The sequence below is a fragment of the Diabrotica undecimpunctata genome, chromosome 6 (assembly GCF_040954645.1).
Source record: "Diabrotica undecimpunctata isolate CICGRU chromosome 6, icDiaUnde3, whole genome shotgun sequence".
Lineage (NCBI taxonomy): Eukaryota > Metazoa > Arthropoda > Insecta > Coleoptera > Chrysomelidae > Diabrotica > Diabrotica undecimpunctata.
In genome coordinates this window covers 147566345-147591654 of record NC_092808.1, presented here as the reverse complement: position 1 = coordinate 147591654, position 25310 = coordinate 147566345, and the positions used below count along the sequence as shown (strand labels likewise).

Sequence of the window (25310 nt, the reverse complement as noted above, 5' to 3'; positions counted from 1 at the left end):
TACAACTACCTCGGCATCATAATAAATGAAGAATGGACCAACAACCAGGAGATTAGAGCACGCATCGGAAAAGCTAGATCCACCTTCAATCGGATGGGGGCCTTCTTCAAGTGTCACAACCTCTCTCTTGATACAAAAGTAAAAATGCTGCGATGCTACGTCTTCTCTGTCCTTTTTTATGGTATTAAATTGTGGACCTTGAATGCAGATATGTGCAGAAAACTGGAAGCATTTGAGATGTGGCTATATTGGAGAATACTTAAGATCCCATGGACTGACCGAGTCACAAATGAGGAGGTTCTCAGAAGAATGAATAAGAACCGAGAGGTACTGACCACTATCCAATCTCGAAAGTTAGAATTCTTCGGACATATTATGCGAAATGAATCCAGATATGCTCTCCTTCAAGCCATCCTGCAAGGAAAAATATTTGGAAAACGAGGTCCAGGAAGAAGAAGAACAACTTGGTTAAAGAACGTCCGAATCTGGTTCAATACAACATATGTGCAGCTTTTCCACGCTGCTGCAGATAAGATAAAGATTGCCATGATGATCGCCAACATTCGTAACGGATAGGCACATCAAGAAGAAGAATTAAACATATCTGTAAATTTACAATGTGCTCCTAAGACTGCTTTTTGTTAGGTAGTGAGTGTTTTTGTCTTTCACTAATATATTTAGGACACTCTTTTAAGATATGTGTTATATTAATGTCATAGTTATATATGTAAGTCACAAAAAGGGCGATTTGATTTGGAGATTAGGTAGCTATGAGTTAGTCTGCTAGTACCTATACGTAAACTTAAGTTTAGGGTTAGCTTAACAAATAGCTGGCGATTTAAATTTATCTCGCACCAAGATTCGGTTGAGGGCTTTACGATGTGTAGACTTGATTGTGAAAGAGTCCATTCGTTTTTGTTGTCACTTTTTCTTTTAGGAACGATTTGTACTCGGAAACAGACACTAAGTTCACTAACACTGAAGAGGCACTGTGTATAGCTTCCCTGGTATGAAAATCTGCTTGTTCGTTTCCTTGAAGTCCAATGTGTGATGGAACTCATATAAAGCGTACTTTCTGCTTCGTATTGGTTAGCAAATATAATTGTTCTTTCATTAAAGTACCTATGGGATTACTTGTATATATCTGTTCTATCGTATGTAATGCACTGAGAGAGAGAGGTAATTATATCACAATTTGGATTTTTTTGGTACATATATAAATGAGGGCTTGCAGAACTAAGTATAGTTCTCCAGAGTAAATACTGCAACTGGAAGATACTTTAAACTGTAATTGAATGTTCTGAGTTATAATTGCTGATCCCACACCATCAATAGTTTTGGATAAATCTGTATAGATATGACAATGACCTGGGAAAGAAGCAAGCATGTTCCTACAATTTGTCAAACATGCTAGGATATTAAGGGGAATTTGTACGGTTTGATTTTTTCATAATTTATATGTCATAATGTTGAAACTATTAGAAAATTTTATCCATTTTATAGCAGGTATATGAATTTTTGTTGTTGATGTTACATTGAGGAATTTTGCATATGACATTTTCTATTGATTTTTTTTATTTATACAATATATTGATTAAATTTATTTTGGATATTTATGGGTTTTATTATTCCTTATGGTCTTCTTAACAGCAGAGATACTGAACCACAAAAACAGAGCCTGAGTAAGATTGAGTTAAGGTAAGCTATTTCAACCATTCATCACAGTGGAACATCGAGAAAATGCAAAATGAGGAAATCCGAGAAAATTACAAACAAGAAATTAAACAGCATCTAAATACAGTAGACCAGAGCAATGATGTCGAACGGCTGTGGCAACGAATGGAAAAATCAATTACGAAGTCAGCAGAACTAATAATAGGAAAAAGCAGGAAGAGAACAAGGAAATGGTTTGATAGAGAATGCCAAGAAAAACTACAGAACAGACAGATAAAGCGAAACATAATGCTTCAACAAGGAACAGCAGAAAGTAAAGAAAACTATGCAACTTCACGCCGAGAAACAAGAAAATTAACTAGAGAAAAAAAAAAAGAAAGTACGAACAACAGAAATATGAAGAAATGAAAAGGAATAGGCAACAGTCAAATAGTCGAGCATTTTACAAATCAGTGTCAAACGAAAATAAAGGCTTCAGACCTAGATGCGAATCTGTACTCAGAAAAAATGATGAATTATTAATAAATGAAAAAGAACTGTTCCAAACATGGCAAGCATATTTTAAAACTTTACTAAACATACATCAAGAGGAAAAATATGGAGAAAATATATATGTTGGGGTAGACCTACCGGTAGAGGACCCCAAAATAGATGAAACATTGCAAGCAATTAACAAATTGAAGAACAAAATAGGCTCTGACAATATACTGACTGAATTTCTTAAGTATGGAACGAAGAGAAAATACCAACAAAATGGCACGAAAGTGTAATAATCCCCATCCATAAAAAGGGAGACAAAATCAAGTGCTCTAATTATAGAGGCATCTCCCTACTTAATACGACATAAAATCTTATCGAATATCCTATTAAGTAGGCTGACACCGTTTGTAGAAAATTTCATGGGGAATACCAAGCCGGCTTCAGAAAATATAGATCGACCATAGATCAGATCTTTACTCTAAGACAGCTACTTGAAAAAGGGATAAGAATTCAATAGAACTATCCATAATCTCTTCATAGATTTCCGGCAAGCGTACGACAGCATTAAAAGGGATCAGATTTGAAATGCAATGGCAGAACTTTCAGTTCCAAAAAAACTTATCCAGATTGTTAAGTTATATGTGAATATCTGTAGATCCAGAGTACGGATAGGTAACAAACTCTCAGAATCTTTCGAAATAAGCAGTGGCCTGAAACAAGGAGATGCGCTGCCACCTCTCCTCTTTAATATCATCCTGGAGAAAGTATTAAGAGCAGCACAACTTAAAACAGAATTACTGACAGTAAATACACCAAAATTACTACTAGCATACGCAGATGACATTGACATTGTGGGAAACACAGTCACCAATGTACAATGTACATGTGCATCAACAGACAAAAGGGACAAATGTGACAATAGACCCATATAACTTTGAAAAAGTGGAGAGTTTTAAATATCTCGGAGCAACAATCACTGCAGATAACGATATCGTGGAAGAGATTAAAGGAAGAATTCAGGCAACAAACATATGTATGTACAGCCTCCACAATACTATTAAATCTAAAAGCCTAACACGAACATCAAAGATAAGAATATATAAAACGGTGATTAGACCGGTGCTCATGTATGGGTGTGAGATGTGGACCCTGACCAAAGAAACTGAAAGAAAACTTAGATATTTTGAGACCTCAGAAGAATCTTTGGGCATCATCACAACATTAATAGCAACCAATACTGAATGAGAACAAATGATGGGGTCAAGTAGATGTATAGAGCGAGCGGTATATTTCAAGAGGTTAAATCCCAACGTCCATGTCCATAGACTCCCTAATAAACGCCTTGCCAAGTTAATATGGGAGGAAGCTCCCATAGGAAGAAAGCCCTTAGGACGTCTACGAATGTGATGGAGAGACAATATATGGTCAGATCTAAGAACAATGGGGCTACCCACTGACCCAAGTATTATGGACGACCGTTCAAGATGGAAGCAAGATGTACAGTCAGCCAAAACCCACCCCGGGTTGTAGTGGTACGAGAAGAAGAAGAAAATTTCAACCATTGTAGTACAATTCAAAATCTATAAATTTGCTTATCATAATAATATATGTGTTAGAGTATTATGTATGTTAAATAACTTGCATATTCGATCAACTAAAAGTTGTTTCATATAGTACTCTTAATCACTGCTGCTCCTTTTCATTGTGAATAAATTTTTGGCAAGGCAGTGGACCAAACCAAATATAACTCTCCTAATATAACAAATAATTTGAAAACAGTATCGTTAATTACTTACCATTAATCCCCCACCTCCTCCATGTCCTCCGTAGCCCATGTTAGCCAGCATTTCTGGAGAAAATCTGTTGAACAGTCCTCCCCAAGCATTGACTTTTTGGCCGACAAGACACAGAATCGAAAATATCAATATACTTTTCATGTTTCCTCTGCAACAATGAAATAAATTTAAATTTATGAACTTTTTACATATAAAAATTAATTAAAAAATAATGAAAAACCAATTTTATTGGGTGTTAATGGGAGACATAAATCAAATTATAACATTTCAATGGAATGTTTTGTTTATCGACTTATAAAAAAAAGAATATAATTTTTATGACTAAAGTGATATAAAAGTGCTAAATTTAGTAAAGGAGGAGCAATATTTTAAATATATTTTTTATTTGCTCGGCTTAAGAACCCAGATATTTTTGCTTGTTTAAATTCTCTTGGTAAATTACCTAGGATATTTATAAAAAATAAAGTTAACCATTTTTTGACGTGACAACGTCTTAAATTAGGTTGTGGCTCGGAGTCATTTAAGAAAAAGTGTAACGCCCGCTCACGTCTGTTACAGTGAGTCACCGAACGAGAGAGAGGCCCGCCGGACCGGCGAATGCCTTGCGTCTCTCTCCCACTCAAACATGATCGGTCCGCTGCGCGCGGCACTAGAGAATTAGGCGCGTTGAATCGCTAAAGTTGAAAATCGTTGAAAGTATCGTCAGCTGTGTCTGTAGTGAAAATGTGGAGTGCTTACAGTGTCCTATTTTAGGGGGAACCACCAGTATCAGATATAATTTTAGGAAATTACCTAGGGACCTATATTCTTTTATAATATTGCTATGGATTTATCCATTTAATATTGAGCAATGATTGTAAACATTCTTTATAGTTTAAACTTCAATGAAAATTATTAACTGTGTCTAAAGACATATATGATATGAGGTATTTTACCCAAGAGTATTAAGTATAATGAATATACATAAAAACATAATTTTGTTTTCTTAGGATTTAACATTTTGTCAGCACATTATCTCAAATTCACACTTAAATCAATATGTTTTTACTATTAGGTCTGTTGAATGTTTGTTCTTTACACAAAATTTAGTCTATACTTCATATTTATTAAAGGCGGTAAAATATACATTACAATTCAGTTGTTTATAAACCACTTTCAAAGCATAAAGAACCTTTTAAGCTTTGTTTATATTATTTTGTGTATATTAATTGAGTTAATTGGAGTAGCCCACTTTGATAAAAAATACAGTCAATTTATGGATATTTCAAGGTGACAATTTAAAAAAAGCTGATTTCCTCCCATGCATTTTATTAGAAACATTTGAAATTTAAAAAAAATTTAAAAATCGTAAGATGTAAGACCTTAATCGTGAGATCGTGAGATTTGTCTTCAATTCGTGAGTAGATTCGTCATTTACAACAACTACAACAATAAAGGTAAATAATTGTACACTAATATTTCATTATCGTAAACTATGATTGATTGATTAATTGTTAGATTGACACAAAATTTGAGAAACTGAGTTTATAGCGGCAATTCCTTGTTCCTATTGTGCAATTTAATAATATTCATATCAATAAATATTCTACCGAGAAAAAGACGTTGTCACGTAAAATCTTCGCCCGTAAAACCGACTTTACAGGCAACCGATTTTTTTTTCATTCAAAACAATCTTCTTCTTCTTCTAATGGCGCTACAATAAATCTAACGATATCTGCGCTCTGCATTAGTTCATCCAACTCGTGGTTCATTTTAATTCTCCACGAACCATCGCTGCATTGGGTTGGTCCAAATATCTTCCTTAGTATTTTGCGCTCAAATATTCTCAGTTGATTTTCATCAGTGGCTGAGAGTGACCACTGGTGTGATTACTGTTTTGTAGATTCTAAGCTTAGACCCACGATTCAGTGAGTCTCTTATTCAAAACAATAAGAGATAAACTTTTCATTCTTTATTTCCATAAATTTAGTGCAAATCTATGTGATTAATTTTTATTTGCTCTTATTTAGTACACATAAAACAGATCTTTTTACAGAAATGTTTGTACTAGCTACAATTTACCTTGAATTAATTTGAGGATTCACTGCCTTACATCAAGGTTTACATTATTATTTATTGGTGGATGACCAGCATTTGCAACCTTTTTCACGTGTCCAGTTTCTCTAAATTTCTTCTTAATTTTACTAACAGCTAATTGTGTTAAGGGCGTATTCTATTAATTCGTTCAACGCCCACGCCGAAAGTATATCACCACGCGGGTTTTATCAAGGGTGCCGACGACGCGTGAGTGTCAGCGGTGGTATTTCGTTACTAAAAGAACCATCATGGAGCTTTTGCACCTCAGTTAAGATCTGTTTACGATAGAGGCACGTTGCATATGTCTATAACTTTAAAATTAAGTCTGCAGTTCTGGTTTAAAAGTTGTACTAGTATCGAAATGACGCATAATTTAAGTCCGGAACCATTTAATTCAAAGAGGCCAAGAATTCTAAATTCTAAAAACTTGCTTGCATTAGTATTGTGTTTAGAGTCAAATAATGAAACATTTAAAGATTCCGGTAGTTAGTAGAGTAGTGCTGAAAATTTGGCCAAAGAATTTGCAGAAGACACCCCTGAACTAGAAATGGAACCTGTTGTTCCTAAAGAACAGCAAGTACTGCAGATAACTATGTAAAGGGAGGTGAATCCACCTTATATTCAAAGGATCCAGTTATTAAATTAAACGTAGCCGTACCCCTAAAGACAAACCGATAGACTACTGTTATCTTCTAGTTACCAACGATTCCTTCTAGTTACTAACGAGTTGCTGCTCGGATGAATGATCCAAATCCAAGGCCTCATCTAAGGTTAAATCCCTAGAAATATATTGATAGGCGAGAAATATCAGCGTCTTTATGTAACACTTTTTTTATAAGTATACATCAATTACCCAGATAAGAAAGTTTATAGCTAGAAAAAGATTAATGATCATTTTACGGTGTCTCCATTTTGATCAAAACCTTCAAGTAGGTGAGGCTGCCCCTATCGACAGATTGTATAAAGTTCGACCATATTAGACTTTTTCAATAACAAAATGTCAGATATTTATACTACTACTACTACTACTAAGGATTTCCACAGTTTTCACTGTCTTCCTTCACTCAACCGTTTTCTCCAATTTTCCCTGTCATTCCAGTCTCCATCTCGCAGGGTTCTTTTCTCCATAGCCTCGTCGATTTCATCTCTGAATGACCTTCGGGGTCTTCCTCTCTTTCTTCTTCCAATCGGGCTCCATTCTGTGATTTTGTTTATCCAGCGTCCTCTGTCCGCTCTTCTGACGTGGCCGTACCAGGATAGTCTCTTCTCCTCTATATAGTCGATTATGTCTGATTGCACTCCCATTCTTCGCTTAGTCTCTGCGTTTTCAATTCTGTCTCTTTTTGTAAGTCTACAGCTTCTCCTCAGGAACTCCATTTCTACTGCTCTTATTCTACCTCTATTTCTCTTGTTTATTGTCCAGTTTTCGGACCCGTATGTCAGGATACTTCTTGTCAGGGTATTATATATTCTCTTTTTTGTCTTTATCGTAATGTTCTTATCCCACAACACTGAGTTTAGTTGTCTTATACAGTTTCTTGTTTGTCTCAGTCTGTTGTTTATATCTTCTTCTGTTGTTCCCTGGTTCGATATTATGGTTCCTAAATACTTGAATTTATCTGTTCCATTTATTTGTCTTCCCTCGTCTATCTCTAGGTTTCTCATATCCTTGTTTTCTGTTGTTAGGTATTCGGTTTTCTCTAAGTTTATTTCCATTCCTTTGTTTTCATATTCTTCTTCTAGTTTTCTGAGCATAAAGCTGATCTTGTGCGATGACTACTTGATCGTCGGCAAAACTTAAGGTGTATAGGTATTCGTCTCTTACTGGTATGCCCATTCCTTCGCACTTTCTCCTCCATGATACCTGTAAAGTACCTTTACAGATATTTATAACCCTATGAAAAACCTGTATATTGACGAATCTATGATGTTAATATAAAATCCGCTTGTGTTTTGTTAATATAAAAAACATAATTAGGTCGTGAAATTTTACTTTCTAACACAAAGCAATCAAAGAGTAATCAAGGCTCAGATTTATGGAGTATGTGATGACATCGAAGGAAAAGGACACGCTGCCAATTTTGTACTTCACCTCATGAGCAACTACCCTGATAAAGGTCATAGCTTGTGTATGGATTATTTTTGATGCTAGAAAGAAGTACCTACTGTACGGGAACTCTCAGATCGGGACAAAAAGAAACGCTGGTCGAACTAGATTAGGCGAAACTAAAAACATGAGAATAGATTCAACTTTATAGGGGAGGTGTATGTGTAGGAAAGTGGAAAGACAAAAGAGAAGTCCTTTATATTTCTACTTAGCATGCTAATAGCATGACAAAATTCACCACGGCTATTTTTAGAACCTTGTTTTGGGGCATACCACAATAGTCTATAGTGATAACGATCTCTGTTTTCCTTTCGTTACTTCTTCTTCTTCTTCAAGTGCCGTCTCCATCAATGGAGGTTAGCGGTTATGGTGGCAAACGTTTGTCTATCTTCAGCTGTTCTTAAGAGTTCCTCAAATCCAAGTCCTGTCCAGTTTCTGATATTACGTAACCAGGACAATTTTTTTCTTCCAATTCCTCGCTTTCCTTCTATTTTGCCTTTTATTATCAACTGAGGGATGTAGTATTTCTCGTTGCGCAACAAATGCCCTAAATAACTGGTTTTTCTTCTTTTGACTGTTCTCAATAGTTCTTTTTCTAAATTGAGTCTAGCTAGTACTTCTTCATTTGTTTTTCGTGCTGTCCAAGGAATTTTTAAAATTCTACGGTACACCCACATTTCAAATGCCTCGATTCTATTCAGGCTCTTTATTTTTAAAGTCCATGTTTCGACTCCGTAGAGAAGAACAGACCAGATAAAAGTTACTTCAGTTTAGGTTTTAACCTTGGACGTTTTTTGCATTGGGTTATAAACGAATATTTTTTTTGGTCACTTGTAATTAACCTTTTTTTAATGATTTTTAAAATATAATACCTGTCATTTTTACGTATAATAAACATAGTTGGAACGATTTTGTTAATATTTCAATCCTGACGACAGGGGTGCTTCAGTGGACATAGAAACTGTCGGTGTCTAGAAACCCATAGACAGTGCCCACGGCGTACCGTATGCGTCATACGTTTTAAAGCAAAAATGGCATGGGTATTATTACAAAAAATGGGCAGTTTACCATTCCTCAGCGTAAGAATAGGCAGTATTGAGTTTTTACATTACGTGGTACCAGCCATGTGTTTTTGATGGGCAGCGAACGTGTTAAATACTTCGATTCTTTTTGTTTCCGTTAATGGGGGCATTATTTATCCTTTATTTTTTATTATTTATCATATATATATATATATATATATATATATTTATATATATATATATATTATATATATATATATATATATATATATATATATATATATATATATATATATATATATATATATATTAAGATCTCTAAAACAAGCTATTAATAATTGTAGAATAGATTCGAGATATAGGCAACTAATACATAATATATATGAAAATGCAACTATGATAGTACAACTAGACGAAAATACAAATCCCATCCATATTAAGAGAGGAGTGAGACAAGGAGGCGTTATATCGAGAAAGCTTTTCAACCTAGCTCTAGAAGACGTCTTCAAAAATACAAATTGGTCAACCTATGGCATTAACGTTAATGACAACAAGTTAAACCACCTCAGATTCGCCGACGACATAGTGCTTATAGCGAGCACATTCGAGGAACTGCAAATTATGATGGGGGAACTAGCAGCCAGCTCCCAATACGCCAGCCTAAAAATGAATATGAAAAAAACAAAAATAATGACAAACACAGATGACCCCAGACGTATAACTATAAATGGCAGTGAGATAGAACAGATCCAGGAATATATCTACCTAGGCCACACCCTGAGGAGTCTTGACAAAGAAAACCAAAGTGCGGAAATTACTAGAAGAGCAAGACTAGTATGGGCAGGCTTTGGAAAACTTAGTTGGATACTTAAGAACCGCAAAATACTCCAATACTTGAGGAGCAAAGTGTTCAACCAATGCATCCTTCCTACCATGACATATGGATTTTAAACCTGGACCCTAACCAAGGCAAACACGAATAAACTAACCACAACAAAAAAAAAACAATAGAAAGAGCAATGTTAGGTATACGACTGTCAGATAAAAAGAGAAACGACTGGGTAAGATCCAAAACAAAAGTCGAGGACATAGCAACAAAAATTGCCAAACTTAAATAGAGCTTCGCGGGATACACTGTTAGACAAAAAGACCAACGTTGGAATACTACAATACAACATTGGAGACCTTACGAAAGTAAACGACAAAGAGAAAGACCACAGATGAGATGGGTTGATGACATTAAAAGAATAGCCGGAACAAATTGGAAATATGTTGCTCAGGATAGAGACCGATGGAAGGATTTGGGAGAGGCCTATGTCCAAACATGGATGACAGAAGGCTAAGAAGAAGAAAAAGATATTAATATATCTACTAATATAATTGCATCTGTGATAGATGATAGTTCTTTGACCACATCATTTTGGTATTGTTACGTATAATCAATCAAGTGAGAAAAAATAATACATCATTTCACATTATCTCATACATCATCTCTAACGTACTAAATATAATTAAAAATATGAATTAATGATGAAAAACAAAGTTTATTGAACGGGCGGGAAACTCACCATAGCGTCGCGTGTTTTTCATTTCGAAACTTCAATTAACATTTCGTCTTTCATTATAATTATTTTGTAATCAATTATTTACATTTCGAATTAGAGGTTTCTTTGAAAATGGCAAGACAAAAGAAACATTAATAAAATTAAAATGAGGAGCTTTGCCCAGCAGAGCCTATCCCTTTGATTAAATTATAAGGGTTCAAAGCAAAAACGATTCAGAAAGGCATGGTGGGTACATCGTTCGAAAAAAATTTAGGATAAATACAGAAAACATTATTTTGGAATGATCTCAAAAAGATAATTAAAAACACAATAGTTTTTAACTTGGATAAAGGGAATTATATAATATCTAAATTCACTGGTTAACTGACCTAACTAATAAAATAAGAACTTTTGAGCGTCCATTTTAAGTACTTTATTATTTATGAACATATTTGTCTTCTTATAGTTCTACATCATCAGCTGAGGATGCTCTTTCGATGTTGAGGATACTGTAATTGAGAGTGTGAATAACTACAAATACTTAGGAACATGGATACCATCAAATGTGAACCAAACCAAAGAAATTAAGACACGTATTGAAATAGTCCGTTCATCATTCGTTAAACTTAAAAAGTTTCTTTGTTGTTGGGTTATAAGGTTAGGTATATGCCTAAGAATGCTTCGGTGTTACGTATTCACTACTTTCCTTTGAGTGGCTTGGAAGCATGGACATTAAAACAAGTGCATCCAAATAAGTTGGCCGTCTTTGAATTTTGTTGTTACAGAAGATTCCTACGAATATGATGGACTCAAAGTTACTAGAAGAATAGGAAATGAAGCTGAAATAATATTGACTATTAAAAGAAGAAAACTTGAGTACTTAGGCCAAGTTATGAGAGGGCAAAGATAGTCATTATTGCAGCTTATTATGCAAGGCAAATTTCAAGGAAAGCGAAATGTGAGAAGACGAAGAATATCGTGGCTTAAGAACTTGAGAGAAGGGTTTGAATGCAGTAGTGCAAAACTATTTAAAGCAGCAGTCAACAGGTCCACATAGCCATGATGATTTCCAACCTTTGATAGAAGATGGAATTTAAAGAAGAAGAAGTCAGCGAATACATACAGTTCGAACAAAATATCGACAAATGAAGTTTTGTTGGCATATTCTTTTTAGTTTCCTGTTTTCGATTTTTAATTTTTCTGTTTCCTTTGGATAATTATTTCCTTTTAGCATGAGTTAATCCTTACAGCTGTTCTGTGTTTTGTAGCAGTATTGCCAGGTTAATTTTCTTTTTAAAACACAAATCTTAATACAAAATAAGAAATATTGTCAAACAAGTATTCATTAATAAGTTTCTTCCTACAAAATTGGCAAACAAGTAAAATTATTAAATTGCAATATGTATAGGCAATTATTAAATATTTGCTTAAAATATTACTGAAAATTCAAGGATCTTTTCGCTATATGCTATAACCATTCGATGTCAAAGCTCCTCTAAAGAGGGAGATTTAATTTTATAACTAATTTTTTTTAATGCCACCATAAGAAAAAGTCCAATTTTGTAAAGCACGGTCCTATTGAAAAAAAAATCATTATCAGGAATTTCATCAGGGTTGTCTCCATAATAAAACCGTAAAAGAATACTTAAACCAAATTGAAGAATACTCGTTATAAGGTAGAAAAATTGGAACAATTTTTGACAATAAACATTCGATATCTTAGAACACAATTGTTCTATGTGCTCAGAGTACTATTTTTTGAAAATGCAAAATAAAGTTTTGCGGATTGCATTACTCAAGTGCTGCATATAACTTTATTTTATTAATTACTAGCGAACCCGACAGACTTCGTTCTGTCAAATAGATTTTGAATGCCAGTTTATTTCTTTAATTCTCGTGAACAGAACCGTCACCATGATGATAGGGCGGTGTGTGAGGGTCAGCTCGGGTGACCTAAGTATCTTCGCTTCCACGAACTTTGGCCACCCTTTTGGACCCACTTAAAACCCCGACCTGGGATATATGCCAAAAGGCTTCAAACTAAGAGGGGAACAACCTGATTGAAAAATAATCTAAAGGGATAGTGGGAACCTAAAGGTGACAAATAATTTATAAAGTGGGTGCTTCAATGACAAAACTTAGAGATAATTAATTATTTATTATTATTATTATTAACATAGTGTTATTTATTTTTTATTTTATTTATTTATTTATTTATCGTATGGCATACAATAAGAACACATATTTAAAAAGCAATATAAAACATTACATGGAGTATTACAAACGAACATCTAATGCATTAATATAGTCTAAAACATTTTCGGTCGCATTCAGGAACTCGTCAAAAACTCCAGGGAACCGCCTTCGGGGCATTCTTCAACAATGTGACGGACGGTCTGTCGTTGCGCACCACAATCACACTCCGGAGTAAGGGCTTTTCCCCATTTATGTAAGCTGTCAGCACATCTACCGCTTCTTGTTCTTATTCTGTTTAGCGTTGTCCATGTACTCCGGGTCAGTTCAAAGCCTGGCGGTTTCTGTTCGATACAGGCCATTTGCTGTGCTTCCTGTGGTGAGTCGCGCTCCCATTGTCTTCTCCAAGCGTTGGTGAGGTCGAAATGTTCCTGATGTAAGGAGGTGGCCCTTAACATGACAGGATATCTGGATCGCAGTCTGTTCATTTCGATATCACGCCTATTATGGTGGATGGGTAGTTGATGGTTAGACTGGATTTTTCGATATTCTCTGAGAAGGGAGTGACTTCTTCGTAGTTTAGGCGGTGGAATGTGACTCAGGATGGGAAGCCAATAGTTGGGTGTTGGTCTAATTGTACCTGAAATCATTCGCATTGTCTGGTTTAATTGGGTGTCAATAATCTTCGTGTGTTTGCTATTGAGCCATACTGGGGAAGCATATTCAGCTGTCGAGTATACAAGTCCGATAGCAGATGATCTGAGTACGGAGGCTGAGGACCCCCATGTGGTACCACATAGCTTTTGGATTATATTATTTCGCGTTTTCAGTTTTGCTGCCGTTCTTTGTAGGTGTTCTTTAAAACTTAAAGTTCTGTCAAGAGTCACTCCAAGATATTTTGGTGTTGAGTTATGAGTTAGTAGTCTGTCTTCAAAGTGAACGGACAGTTTTTTGTTGGCTTGGGCATTATTTAGATGGAAACAGCACACTTCGGTTTCATAGTGGTAACATAGTGTTAATAACCGATGTATAAAGAATAACGAAATAAAACGTATCTATATAAGTTTTTTTTTTTAATCGCTTTACTGTAAATCAAGTGAATCATAATTATTAACAAAAATCTGTTTTATTTTTATTGTAGTGCTTTATGATATACAATGTTTTTTATTTGATTACCTGGTGAATATACAAACAAATCTAATGGTTTTCCAACACGAGAACAGGTAACATACAATTGACCATGCGAGAAACATGGCTTTTCTAGATTAATACCACAAACGCTTAATGATTGCCCCTGGGACTTATTTATGGTCACAGCAAAAGCAAGCCGCACTGGAAACTGTAGTCGTTTAAATTCAAGTAGTACATCAGTCAGAATCATTGGGATGCGTGGTATTAAAACGTCTTCTCCTTTATACTTTTCTTTCAGTATAGTTATAGCTTCATGCAATAATTTTTTTATCGCTAACCGTGTGCCGTTGCAAAGACGCGGTTGGTTGATATTTCTCAAAATTAAAACTACCGATCCAACCTTTAATTGAAGATTGTGAGGTGGCAATCCTGGTAAATCCAGCGAGTTTAAAAATTCAGGGGGATAGTTGACGACATCGTCTTGGTTAGTAGGCGAATCAACTGATTTATATATCCTCAATTCGCCTGTAATTTTCGCCTGTAATTGGTTCTTGAATTTTAAAATTTAATTCATTTACATCTATGTTTTAGCCCGTTTGCTGCCAATATAGCCCGTTCGCTAAACCAATCATGGTTTCTGTAATTTTGATCAACATCTGAAAACACCTTTTGAATATGTTCATCTTTTGATCGAGTTACCTGACAAAAACTTTGAGGAAAGTTAATGCAACCAGTCAAGGTGTCTATAGGAAATTTGCCATTACATTATTTATTATTAATTTACATATATATATATATATATATATATATATATATATATATATATAAACTAAGGTACACTCGAAGAGTGGTGGGTTTTTCGGTCAAAGTGGAGAAATAAAAGACAAAGAAGGTGGCTACTTCATCTATTTATTGAAGACGTTTCGCTTTCTGCTCAGAAAGCATCATCAGTTCATCTAAAAAGAACAATGCTTTCTTTCGAAGCAATCTTCAGTTGTTAAATCTCTGGCGGTCATTGCATCGTCGACATCGTCTCTCCAGGATCGTCTTGGTCTACCTCGTTTTCTTCTAGTTGGCGGAGTCCATTCTTCTATTTTTTTTGGCCATCTATTTTCAGGCATTCTCTGAAGGTGTCCATACCAGTTAAGTCTTTTGGCTTCGATTGTGTCTATTATGTCTAGATCGATTTCCATTTCTCTCCGAATATCTTCATTTCTCACCCTATCAAGTCTAGTGAGCTGGCAACATCGTATCCAGTAGTTCATTTCCATGGCCTTAATTTTTGATTTGTTTCTTTGGTTTATTTCCCAGAGTTCGGCGCCGTACAGCCCAATACTTTCTATTATTGTTTTATAAATTCTTCTTTTATTTTCTTTTGTTATTTTTTTATTCCATAATAGTCCGATGTCCTCGGCCAATCCTGGAGTGTATTTCTTCGCTACTTTCTGCTTTTGATGTTATTTGGACTCCCAAGTATTTAAAAATGTCTTTTGGTTTTATAGTTCCCATTTCGATTTGTAGGCTTTCTGGTTTTTCTCCTACAACTAAGTACTCAGTTTTTTGTATATTAATTGTGAGGCCCCATTTGGTATACTCATCTTCCAGTTTTCTAAGCATGTAGCCTACATCACTCTCGTCTTCAGCTAGAATGGCTTGGTCGTCAGCGAAGTGTATCGTGTACAATCTATCATCTCCGATTGGGATGCCCATATTGCAGCACTTTCTTCTCCACACTGAGAGTGCCTCATTTAGATATATTTTGAAGAGTATAGGTGCTATGCAGCAGCCTTGCTTTAGGCCCTTACTAATAGGAATTTCTCTAGTTAATCTATTTCCAGTTTTAATGTTTGCCGTCATATTTTTGTAGAGCTGTTGTACTGCTTGTATATTTTTTTTGCTTATTCCTTGTTTTTCTATTGCTACCCAAAGCATTGAAAGTGGTACACTATCGTATGCCTTTGTCAGATCTATAAAGACTATATGAGTTGAAAGGTTGTGGGCTAATCTTTTCTCGATAACTTGCTTTAGAGAGAATATACTGTCCATACAGGATCTGCCTGCACGAAAGCCATTCTGTTTTTCAACATCTGTCATCTCTTTTTCAATTTTGTTTTTTATTATTTTTCCATTTCATTTATTGGTCTTAAAACCAAAATTTAAGTGCCTTGGCATTTCTAGAAAAACCCTTTTCATTGTGGATCTTTCAGCTAGATTGTTTTAATTGGGTCATCCTGTATGGCTATAGCGAGATATCATCAACAGTTTTTTTATTTTAAAGTGCGCGGTATCGATTATTATTTAAAAGCTGCTACCCGTGTTTAAATCTTTCAGTAAAAACCAAGTTGTTTTTTGCCCTAATAAACTTAAAAATACCCCGTATAATTTAAATATCTTATAAGTGTACTTTAAAACTTATATTAACACATTATTTTTTTCTTATCAGCCAATCCTAGGGTAATTTTACATAAAATTGCCCGTTGTTTTCCAGAGCTTATTAATATTCATTTAGTTAGTTCGTGCAATCCGATTTTTCGCGCTAAAAAAGAACTGCGAAGTTTAATATGAAAATGGAAATTTAATTACCGTTGCAGGGCTTTGGTGGTATTTCACTGTTAAATATATTACGCTTGAAGAAGGATTTTAATTTCAGAGCTTTGATTCAATAAAGCATAGTGGTGTGAATAATCACTGAAATTCAGGATTTAAAACGAAAATAAGTAATTTTTCAGGGGGGGGGGGGGGGCGAAAAACTTTGCTCTGAAAAAGGTAATGAGTTTTAACCGATGTTATGCAATAGTATTGGTTCCAAACATGCGATTAAAATACTCATTTCAGTTAGAGTAGCTAAAAAACAGTTTAAAAAATTGATTTCGTTTTGGCAATACGACTTTTTGCACGAACTCAGTGGAAATAAGTCGTTTCGTATGTAAAATATTGTGCACATAAGCAGATTTACATGTTAAAACACTAATAAAGCAACAAAGTAAAGAACCAGTCACACATTTCCTCCTCCTGCTCCTCACCAGCAGGTGCTGTAGTGGGTCCATCACAAATCAAACTCTTGTACCAACTAAGACGTGGATTAGAAGTACACCAGTCCGCTTCAAATATTTTTTTCAAAAGTTTGTCAACATATTGGGTCTTTTCTTTGGTTAACACATGATGAAGTGGTAGTTCTTTCAGTACCAACACAATCTTTTTGTAGACAAAAACACGCAACCTTTTCCCTTTTTTCCAAGGTGTTCAATTTCTTCTTGTGTCCGGTAGCGAATTTCAATTCTCTTTAGTTCACTAATTTATTCGATATCCTTATAGTATTCACTAAGTTTCTTAGTATCAAGTAGTGGAAAATCTTTTCCTAGTACTTTTATCTTGCCTATACCACTGTAGATGTCATGGTATTCCTGTTTAATTAAAATTATGGGTATTTTTCGCAAATTTATTTGCAAGATGATATCGTGTTTCATCGCGTTATTAATTTCATCAGCCTTTGGCGTCAAATTCCACCTTAGTATCAGTTATATAAAAAAAAGTTTTTTCCTGACTTTATTTAACGTTTTTTGTGAAATTTCATTTCAAGATTGTCCAACGATTTTCACTCCATACAAAACGTTGAATTGTTTTCAAAAGTAATTAAAAGAGAGTTCGTTGTTTTCTCTTATAACTTTATATAGGTATGCAAATGATAGTCTGGTATTTAGAATGTTTTAATGACTCCCTGATCCATCGGTTGAAGTAAGCTGGTTACTTCAACCCAATCGAAATACCCCAATCGAAATACACCCGATAGACGATTATTTCTGATCATTGATCGTCGTTTACGGGAAACGGGTACATTCTAACCGCAAGTTGCTGGCAATAGTGGTCGTCCAATAATGGATGCAACTGATGAAGACATTTTAGAAATCATTGTCGTCCCTGGAAAAAGTACAAGGGTAATAGCTGCTCAACTAAATGTTCCTCACGTAAGGCTTTGGAGGCGTTTGAAGGATCAGCTGCTTAAACCCTATCACTTAGCAACGGTTCAAGAGTTATTGATTAAAGATTATTCTAAAAGGATTGGATTTTGCGATTGGTTGTTAATGGAAAACATTTGAAATATTAATTTTATTAGAAATATTTTGTTTACCGATGAGGCTACCTTCAGTAAAAATGGAATAACAAACCATTATAACGAGCACATTTGAGCCGACGAAAATCCTCACGCCAAAAAAACTAGTCATCACCAAAGAACTTTTAAAGTTAATGTTTGGGCAGGAATTGTGAATAACAATCTAGTAGGCCCAGTATTTCTTCCCAACAATTGAAATGGTGATATTTATTTGCAGTTCTTGGCAAACGAATTACAAGAGTATTGGGAAGAAGTGAATATTGCAATAAGGTAAAATATGTGGTTTCTACAAGATGGTGCTCCACCGCATTATAGTAATGAAGTCCGGAAATACCTTTGCAGGCAGTATCCTGGACGGTGGATTGGAAGGGGTCGTGACGCACCTATTTCTTGACCACCCAGAAGTCTAGGTCGTAACCTTATGGACTTTTGCTTTTGGGGGTTTATAACAGAGAAAGTGTATTCTGTAACAATAGAGGACGAACAAGAATTGAGTGTTGGAATAATTGAAGCTGCAAGTCAATTTCGTCAGAAAAATATAATTTTTCAGCGCAGTTCCTTATTAAAACGATACCGAATGTGTATTAAAGAAAATGGGGGTCATTTTAAACATTTATTGTAATATCACATTTATAGAGGTTATACACATTTTTTGTACTTATTAATTGTTAATTAAAAGGGCCGTAACTCAATAAAAACTGTTTTTTGAAAAAAGTGATAGGAGGCAAAAAAGTTTTAAAAATTATGTGTTAAACTAATGATGCCACAAAATTTGTTTGATTTAAACGTACTCAAAAGTTTGGGGGGATTTAGGGCTGCACACCCCCCTTAAAATTTTTCTTGGTTGTTTCTTTTGTATGAAAAATGCTTTCAGAACAAGAAAGTAACGTGTCCATTTTTATTACAAAATTCAAGTAGTTTAGGAGATAACGCAAAAAAAACAATTTTTACTTTGTAACTTCAAAGGGCTGTAACTTTTTTTATGTACACTTTTGTACTGAAGTAAGTTGGATTCAATCAATTTATTTTTATCCCCGGATTTAATTGATGACATACCTTTTTAAAACACCCTGTATACTACTACGAATATTTTTACATGTTACACAAAAATAAGTTATAAGAAAAAGCATATTCTTTAGTAAATTTTGCCTATATGTTCTTTTGTTAGGTAAATACGAAAAGATATTTTTTATTTACTTGGTAGGGATAAAAAAACTGTTATTCGGAATATTTAATAATTTTTTTCCGAAATTTATTTGGTTTATTAAATGGACAGAAATATAAGTGCTAGTTAGTAAAATTACAGTTATTTATCGATTAATTTATATAATGATAACATTTCTAAAAAATATTAATTTTTTAATAAACGTGCGCTCAAGTCGTCAATTTTATAATAATTTGATTAGATTTTTCCAAACGATAATGGTTAAATACCACATGGTTCCATATAATGGTTTCATATTTATACTACTGCCAAAAAAAAAGCCAATACTAAGAAATGTGAAGAACACCGAATCATTAGCCTCATGAACCACGCACTCAAAATATTATTAAACATCATCCATGCCCGCATATACAAGAAATTGGAGGAGGGTATTGCTGATGTACAATTTGGATTTCGCAACTGTCTTCGCAGAAGAGAAGCACTTTTTAGCATACAACGAGCAAGATATGTTAATACAGATGTCTTTGCTGTTTCATTGACTTCGAAAAGGCATTTGACAAAGTACAGCATGAGAGGCTTATTGAAACTTTGCGAATCGCAAACATCGATGACAAGGATATAAGAATGATAGCCAATCTCTATAGGAAACAAGTAGCCAAGATTCGAGTAGACAATCAATTATTCGATGAAGTCCCAATACAAAGAGGAGTACGACAAGGTTGCATATTCTCGCCTTTGCTGTTTAATGTGTACTCTGAACATCTATTTCGAGAAGCTTTGGGAGAAGCGACTGATGGCGTGATTGTTAACGGTGAAGTAATAAATAATCTAAGATATGTAGACTACACTGTTCTTGTTGCAGATAGTGCTGAAGGATTACAAAGACTGATAGATCAAGTAGTTAACATCGGTAGAAAATATGAAATGAAACTTATTAATAAGAAGACGAAAATTATGATCATAAGCAAAAACCAAGATACAGATGCAAAGTTTATGGCAGACAATGAGGTATTAGATAGAACAGAAAAAATATCATACCTAGGATGCAACATAACAGACAGCTGGGATCACTCAGACGAGATTAAATGTAGGATCGAAAAAGCAAGGAGTGCCTTCCAACAGATAAAGAAAGTTGTCTGCAATTTAACCTTGAACTTACATCTTCAACTCAAAATCCTTAATTGTTATGTGTTTTTTGTTCTTATGTATGGAGCAGAGGCACGAACACTCACTGATGCGTCTTGAAGACGATTGCAGTCTTATGCTATCTTCGCATGCTCAGAATATTATATGTACATCGTATAACTAACGACGCAGTAATGCAACGTTTACAAAAAGAACCAGAAGTCTTGCAATCCATTAAAGAAAGAAAGTTAGCATACTTCGAACATATAGTGAGAAATGAAAATAAATACAGAATCCTACTATTGATATTAGAAGGGAAAATAGAAGGAAATAGAGGACCAGGACGCCGCCGAATATCTTGGATTAAGAATTTGAGACAGTGGACAGGTATGACCACGGACCTATTTCGAACAGCTGCTAATAAAATACGATGGGCCATTGTGGTAGCCAACATCCATAGAGGATAGGCACTACCAGAAGAAGAATGGTTAAAATGTAATTAGAGATTATCAGGTAAATATAATTCAAATTTGTGTAATAAAATAGTTCAATAACCATAATTTAAGATAAATAATCCACAAGTTTTAAATTTGTTTCATGCTATGCCTTATTCCTGCTCAAAACTGGACTCGCATTTAAAGTTCCATGGAATTCCTATTTGCGAATACCTTCTCTGTCTATCACAGACCGTAAGTGGGGTACGCTTGCCAAGAGTATTGTATCTTATAAAGTTCAAAATCATCAAGCTCAAGTTGTAAGTTATAAAATTGTAAAATTTGCAAAAAATGAAGCAGAAAATCTCGAAAATTAACAAGGTTTAAGTCTCTTAACTAAAAAAAGAATTGCTGGTAAAAATTGTCAAGTTGATATTGGAAAAACGTGTTTTCTCTAAAAAAATAGCACCAGTAGTTGATAGCTTACACAAAAAATTACTAAATACTGGAATTATTCGGGAAATATTGAAATATGTATTTAAAAGAAAAAGAAAAGAAACTCGTAATCTAAGTAAATTCGTAAACATTGGAACAAAAGTTTGGCATCTTAATGCAATTAACTATTTATATTGGGAATAAGCCACAATGAATCCCTGAATACAGTTGTGATGAATGGGCTTGATGTCGCCTGACCACCTTGTTGGAGGACGTTCTCGATTACAATAAACATCGTGTCTAGGTCTCCATTCTAAAATTTTATTAGTTTATCTACCATTTATAACTCTGGCAACATGTCCTGCCCAGTTCCATTTCAGCGTTGTAATTTTTTTAACTGCCTCCGTATTACCAGTTTTTCTCTTAACTATTTCATTTGGAAAACTCAGATGTTGCACAATAATTCAGAATAACAAATGAATTTACAAAAATTTTAAAATATTTCATCCTATATGTCACAATAAAACATTTTATCCGATATCCCCTAGTTTAGTAATCCCATAAGGCAATAAATAATACCTTATAAAGACTATTATGAGATGGCAACACGCATACAATGTTTCAGTATATAAATTTCTAAAGAATATTACCAGCCCTTTTTGTTTTTCTTCGTGCAAACAGGCTTTGGTCTTTTTATGTCGTAAATTTTTGTCTCTACTTTCTTTAGGCCATTTGTCAAGGACAATTTAGGAATTTCGCTTTGTCTCAGAGGTAATAACCATTTAAGGACTTCTTTTGCAACCAGTTTTATTTAAATTATTAGTAGCCTCTGGATCCAGAGAAGCAATTTGCGAGACAAACTTTATTTTGCTCCAGCAAAAAACATATTTTATGAAAGTGAAATTGCTTAATCTTTTTTTATGTAGAGATATATCTAAGAGGTTAATTGAAAAAAGTTTTGATTTGACTGAAGAGTTTTAATACTGTTTTTAATACGCCGACGAAATATTGGAAAAATGAAAAAAAGTTTGAAAGAAAATGTTTGAATATTTTATGCTCCTTTCATTTTAATCGAAATAAAAAGTTCTATCAAAATTGTAAATTCCATAAAATATTTGGGAACAAATATCAATAGTCAGTGTAATCCAAAAAAAGAAATCCAATCAAGAATCGAACAAGCAATGGAAACATTCATGAGCATGAAATCATTTTTTACAAGATCAGACCTTAGTCTACAGCTTAGAATCCGAATGATGAGATGTTACGTTTTTCTGTCTTACTGTATGGCTGTGAAAGTTGGACAATGGACTCTGAAATAGAAAAAAGAATAGATGCCTTTGAGATGTATATATACAAACGAATGTTGAGGATTCCATGGATACAAAGAGTTACTAATGTTGAGGTACTTCGTCGCATTCGTCGAAAAGTACAGGGCAAAAGATCAGTAGGAAGACGCCAGAACTCGTAGCTGAAAGACCTGAGGTTCGACCGCTCATCCGCAGAGATCTTCCGCGCAGCAGTTTCCAAAACTACAATTGCCATTTGGATCGCCAACCTTCGAAAGGAGACGGCGCAATGAGAAGAAGATCAAAATTGTCGTCGTATATTATTTTAATTTGATAAAATAATATTTTATAGCAAATAAAACATTGGCATGAGGGCCAATCAAGGAGAGAGGGAGTCAGCTGGCTTCCTGTATATTGCAAGCCTTAAATGCAGGTGTGTTGCCGGCTTGCAAAAAAAAACTTTTTGTATGGAGTAACAAGTCCGGTGGTCAAGTCAAAAACCGTATGTTGGTTTTCTTGTACATTTACATAGTATATTTGAGTCTGTAGAGCATAAGTTCTAGGTACCCGGTCACAGCTTTTCTGCAGCAGACCGGGACTTCGCAGTTATAGAAAAGAAATCTAAGGTAGCAAAAATTCAAATGTTAAAGATGTGGAAAACGTAATTAGATCAGCCAGACCATCAAGACCATTCCGAGTGCTAAGCATGGATAGATTTTTTAACTTTGACGAATCATCTGCAATTTCTATCAACACTAAAGATTTAATGATAACCAAAGTGTCATATTTCAAGATTTATAAAAACGAACCTGGCTACGTACTTACCACGAAAAACTTCAGCGAAATGTATGGGTTTGACAAAAAATGCTACGTTCTCAAGAAAAATATTTCTATTAAATACATAGCTTCCATGGAGCTTACTACTCTACCAACAAAGGTTCCACTAGCAGAAAACAAAAAAGGAAGCATGTTAGGTTTCATTGCTGAAGAAAACAGAGATTTCTACTATGAAATACTCTGTGGTGGCACTTAGGTCTTTAGAAAGTAAAACGTACCAATGGACTTAGATCTCTTAGAAGTGAAACCTATCAATGGACTGTGTGAAAAAGTATATGGTTAACATGCGTTTTCTCTGTTTCGTTTTTGTCAAACTGTACAAAAGTTACAAAACCATCTATTTACATTAGCTTGTTTGATTAAAACCATTTTTTGTAAATAAAATTGTATTCTGTTGAAAACTGTACAGTTTTTTTACTTTTCCCAATAATTTTACTTTTGGCACTTAGATCTATTGGCTTTTCAGGTCTTCAACTGTATGCAGATCGCAATAAACTAATGTGAAATTTAAAAAAAATGCAATAACTTGTGCATGGATTCAGATTCAACTGAATAGTGAAATACTGAACATTTTGATAACGCTAAATACTAGTGTCTTATTTATGGATCAGTAAGATAAAACTTATAATGACGATTTAATTCTTATTTCTGAGACTTATTTATGAATATAGTTTACAATAAATATTAATCAACAAAGATAATCCAGTAAACGAGAAAAAAGCGCCGATATGAAACTTTTATTAATAATTGTAAATCTAAACAAAATCAGCACGTTTGTCCGACGTTTATATTTTTTTATTGAATTTATATTGGAAATATAATATAGCAAAAATTATAATTCAGTTAACTACAGCTTAATATATCTATTGATATTATTCTCTAAATTTAAATAAATTTTAAGGGTTGAAAAAAAAAAAAAATAAAATTTTCAGTGATCTATAAATAGGACGCTGGACTATAACGGGTTAATCAGAAGCAGGCAAGAAAAAGATATTAATTTTTGTAATTAATTTTTCTGTTTATTCCTTGTTAAAGGCTTCTCGTAATGTAAAAAAAAATCAAATTGATTTTATTGACCAAACCAATTTTATCTAACTATATTTTTATATTAGACAAAATATACGTTTTATATATTTTATTCATAGTCTTCTAGTCATTTAACATATTTATTTGTAAAGTCTCATCCAATTAGAAAAAAAAACGTTTGTTTTTATATCAACTTGAATTATGAACGAATCCATTCATAGCTATTTTTATCACGTATAAAAATAGACATTCGAGTGAGCGAATTTGATCAAATCAAGAATAATTCTGATTCTAAATTCTAATTATCGCCAATAATAAAATCATTGATACTGACCTTAGAAAAAGTCCACAAAAAAATTCACAAAATCAACTCAAAACTCTTCAAAAACCCCACTTGCACTATACAGATAATACCCCAGTTTTGCTCGGCGCTGCAGTTGCTCTGCGATCCATAACCCGACCGTTTGTTTTATGCTACTACGTCGTCCAGGATCGGCCGAAAGCGGCAAGGATCGTGTTGGAATAATATTTCGTGTGGGCGTCCTTCGGGTGCTTAATCTGTTTTTCTTTGAGCTTCCAAGCGCGTAGGATAGGGAAACGTGTTTGGTCTTGATATATTGAGAGTAAACGGGATCATGATGTATTTTCTTACAAAGCGAGCTATTCTACTTATCTTATTATCGCGTTAAGTTGATGCCTCATTAAATAATTTGATGATGGTTGGAACGGCTTCTTTTTCCTTTAACTTTTTTACATGGTAAGCCTTTCGAACTTTCAAGGCTTTTCCGACATCTGAAAAGGATATACCAAAATATTTTTAACATATATGTTACACATATCATTGCTACGATTTAACCTCAAATGAAAA

At 34.2% G+C, this 25310-nt stretch overlaps 1 protein-coding gene across 1 annotated transcript in view; it reads right to left on the bottom strand.

Moving 5' to 3' along the window:
• Positions 1 to 24930, bottom strand: part of spab (space blanket) — a 77469-nt gene extending 52539 nt beyond the window's left edge. Inside the window, exons 1-2 of the mRNA XM_072535711.1 lie at positions 24777 to 24930; positions 3951 to 4098 (exon numbers count right to left, since the gene is read on the bottom strand). Coding sequence (XP_072391812.1) covers positions 3951 to 4091 — 141 coding nt within the window. The 5' untranslated portion in view covers positions 4092 to 4098; positions 24777 to 24930. The remainder of the gene's footprint in view (positions 1 to 3950; positions 4099 to 24776) is intronic.
• Between the last annotated feature and the right edge of the window lie 380 nt (positions 24931 to 25310).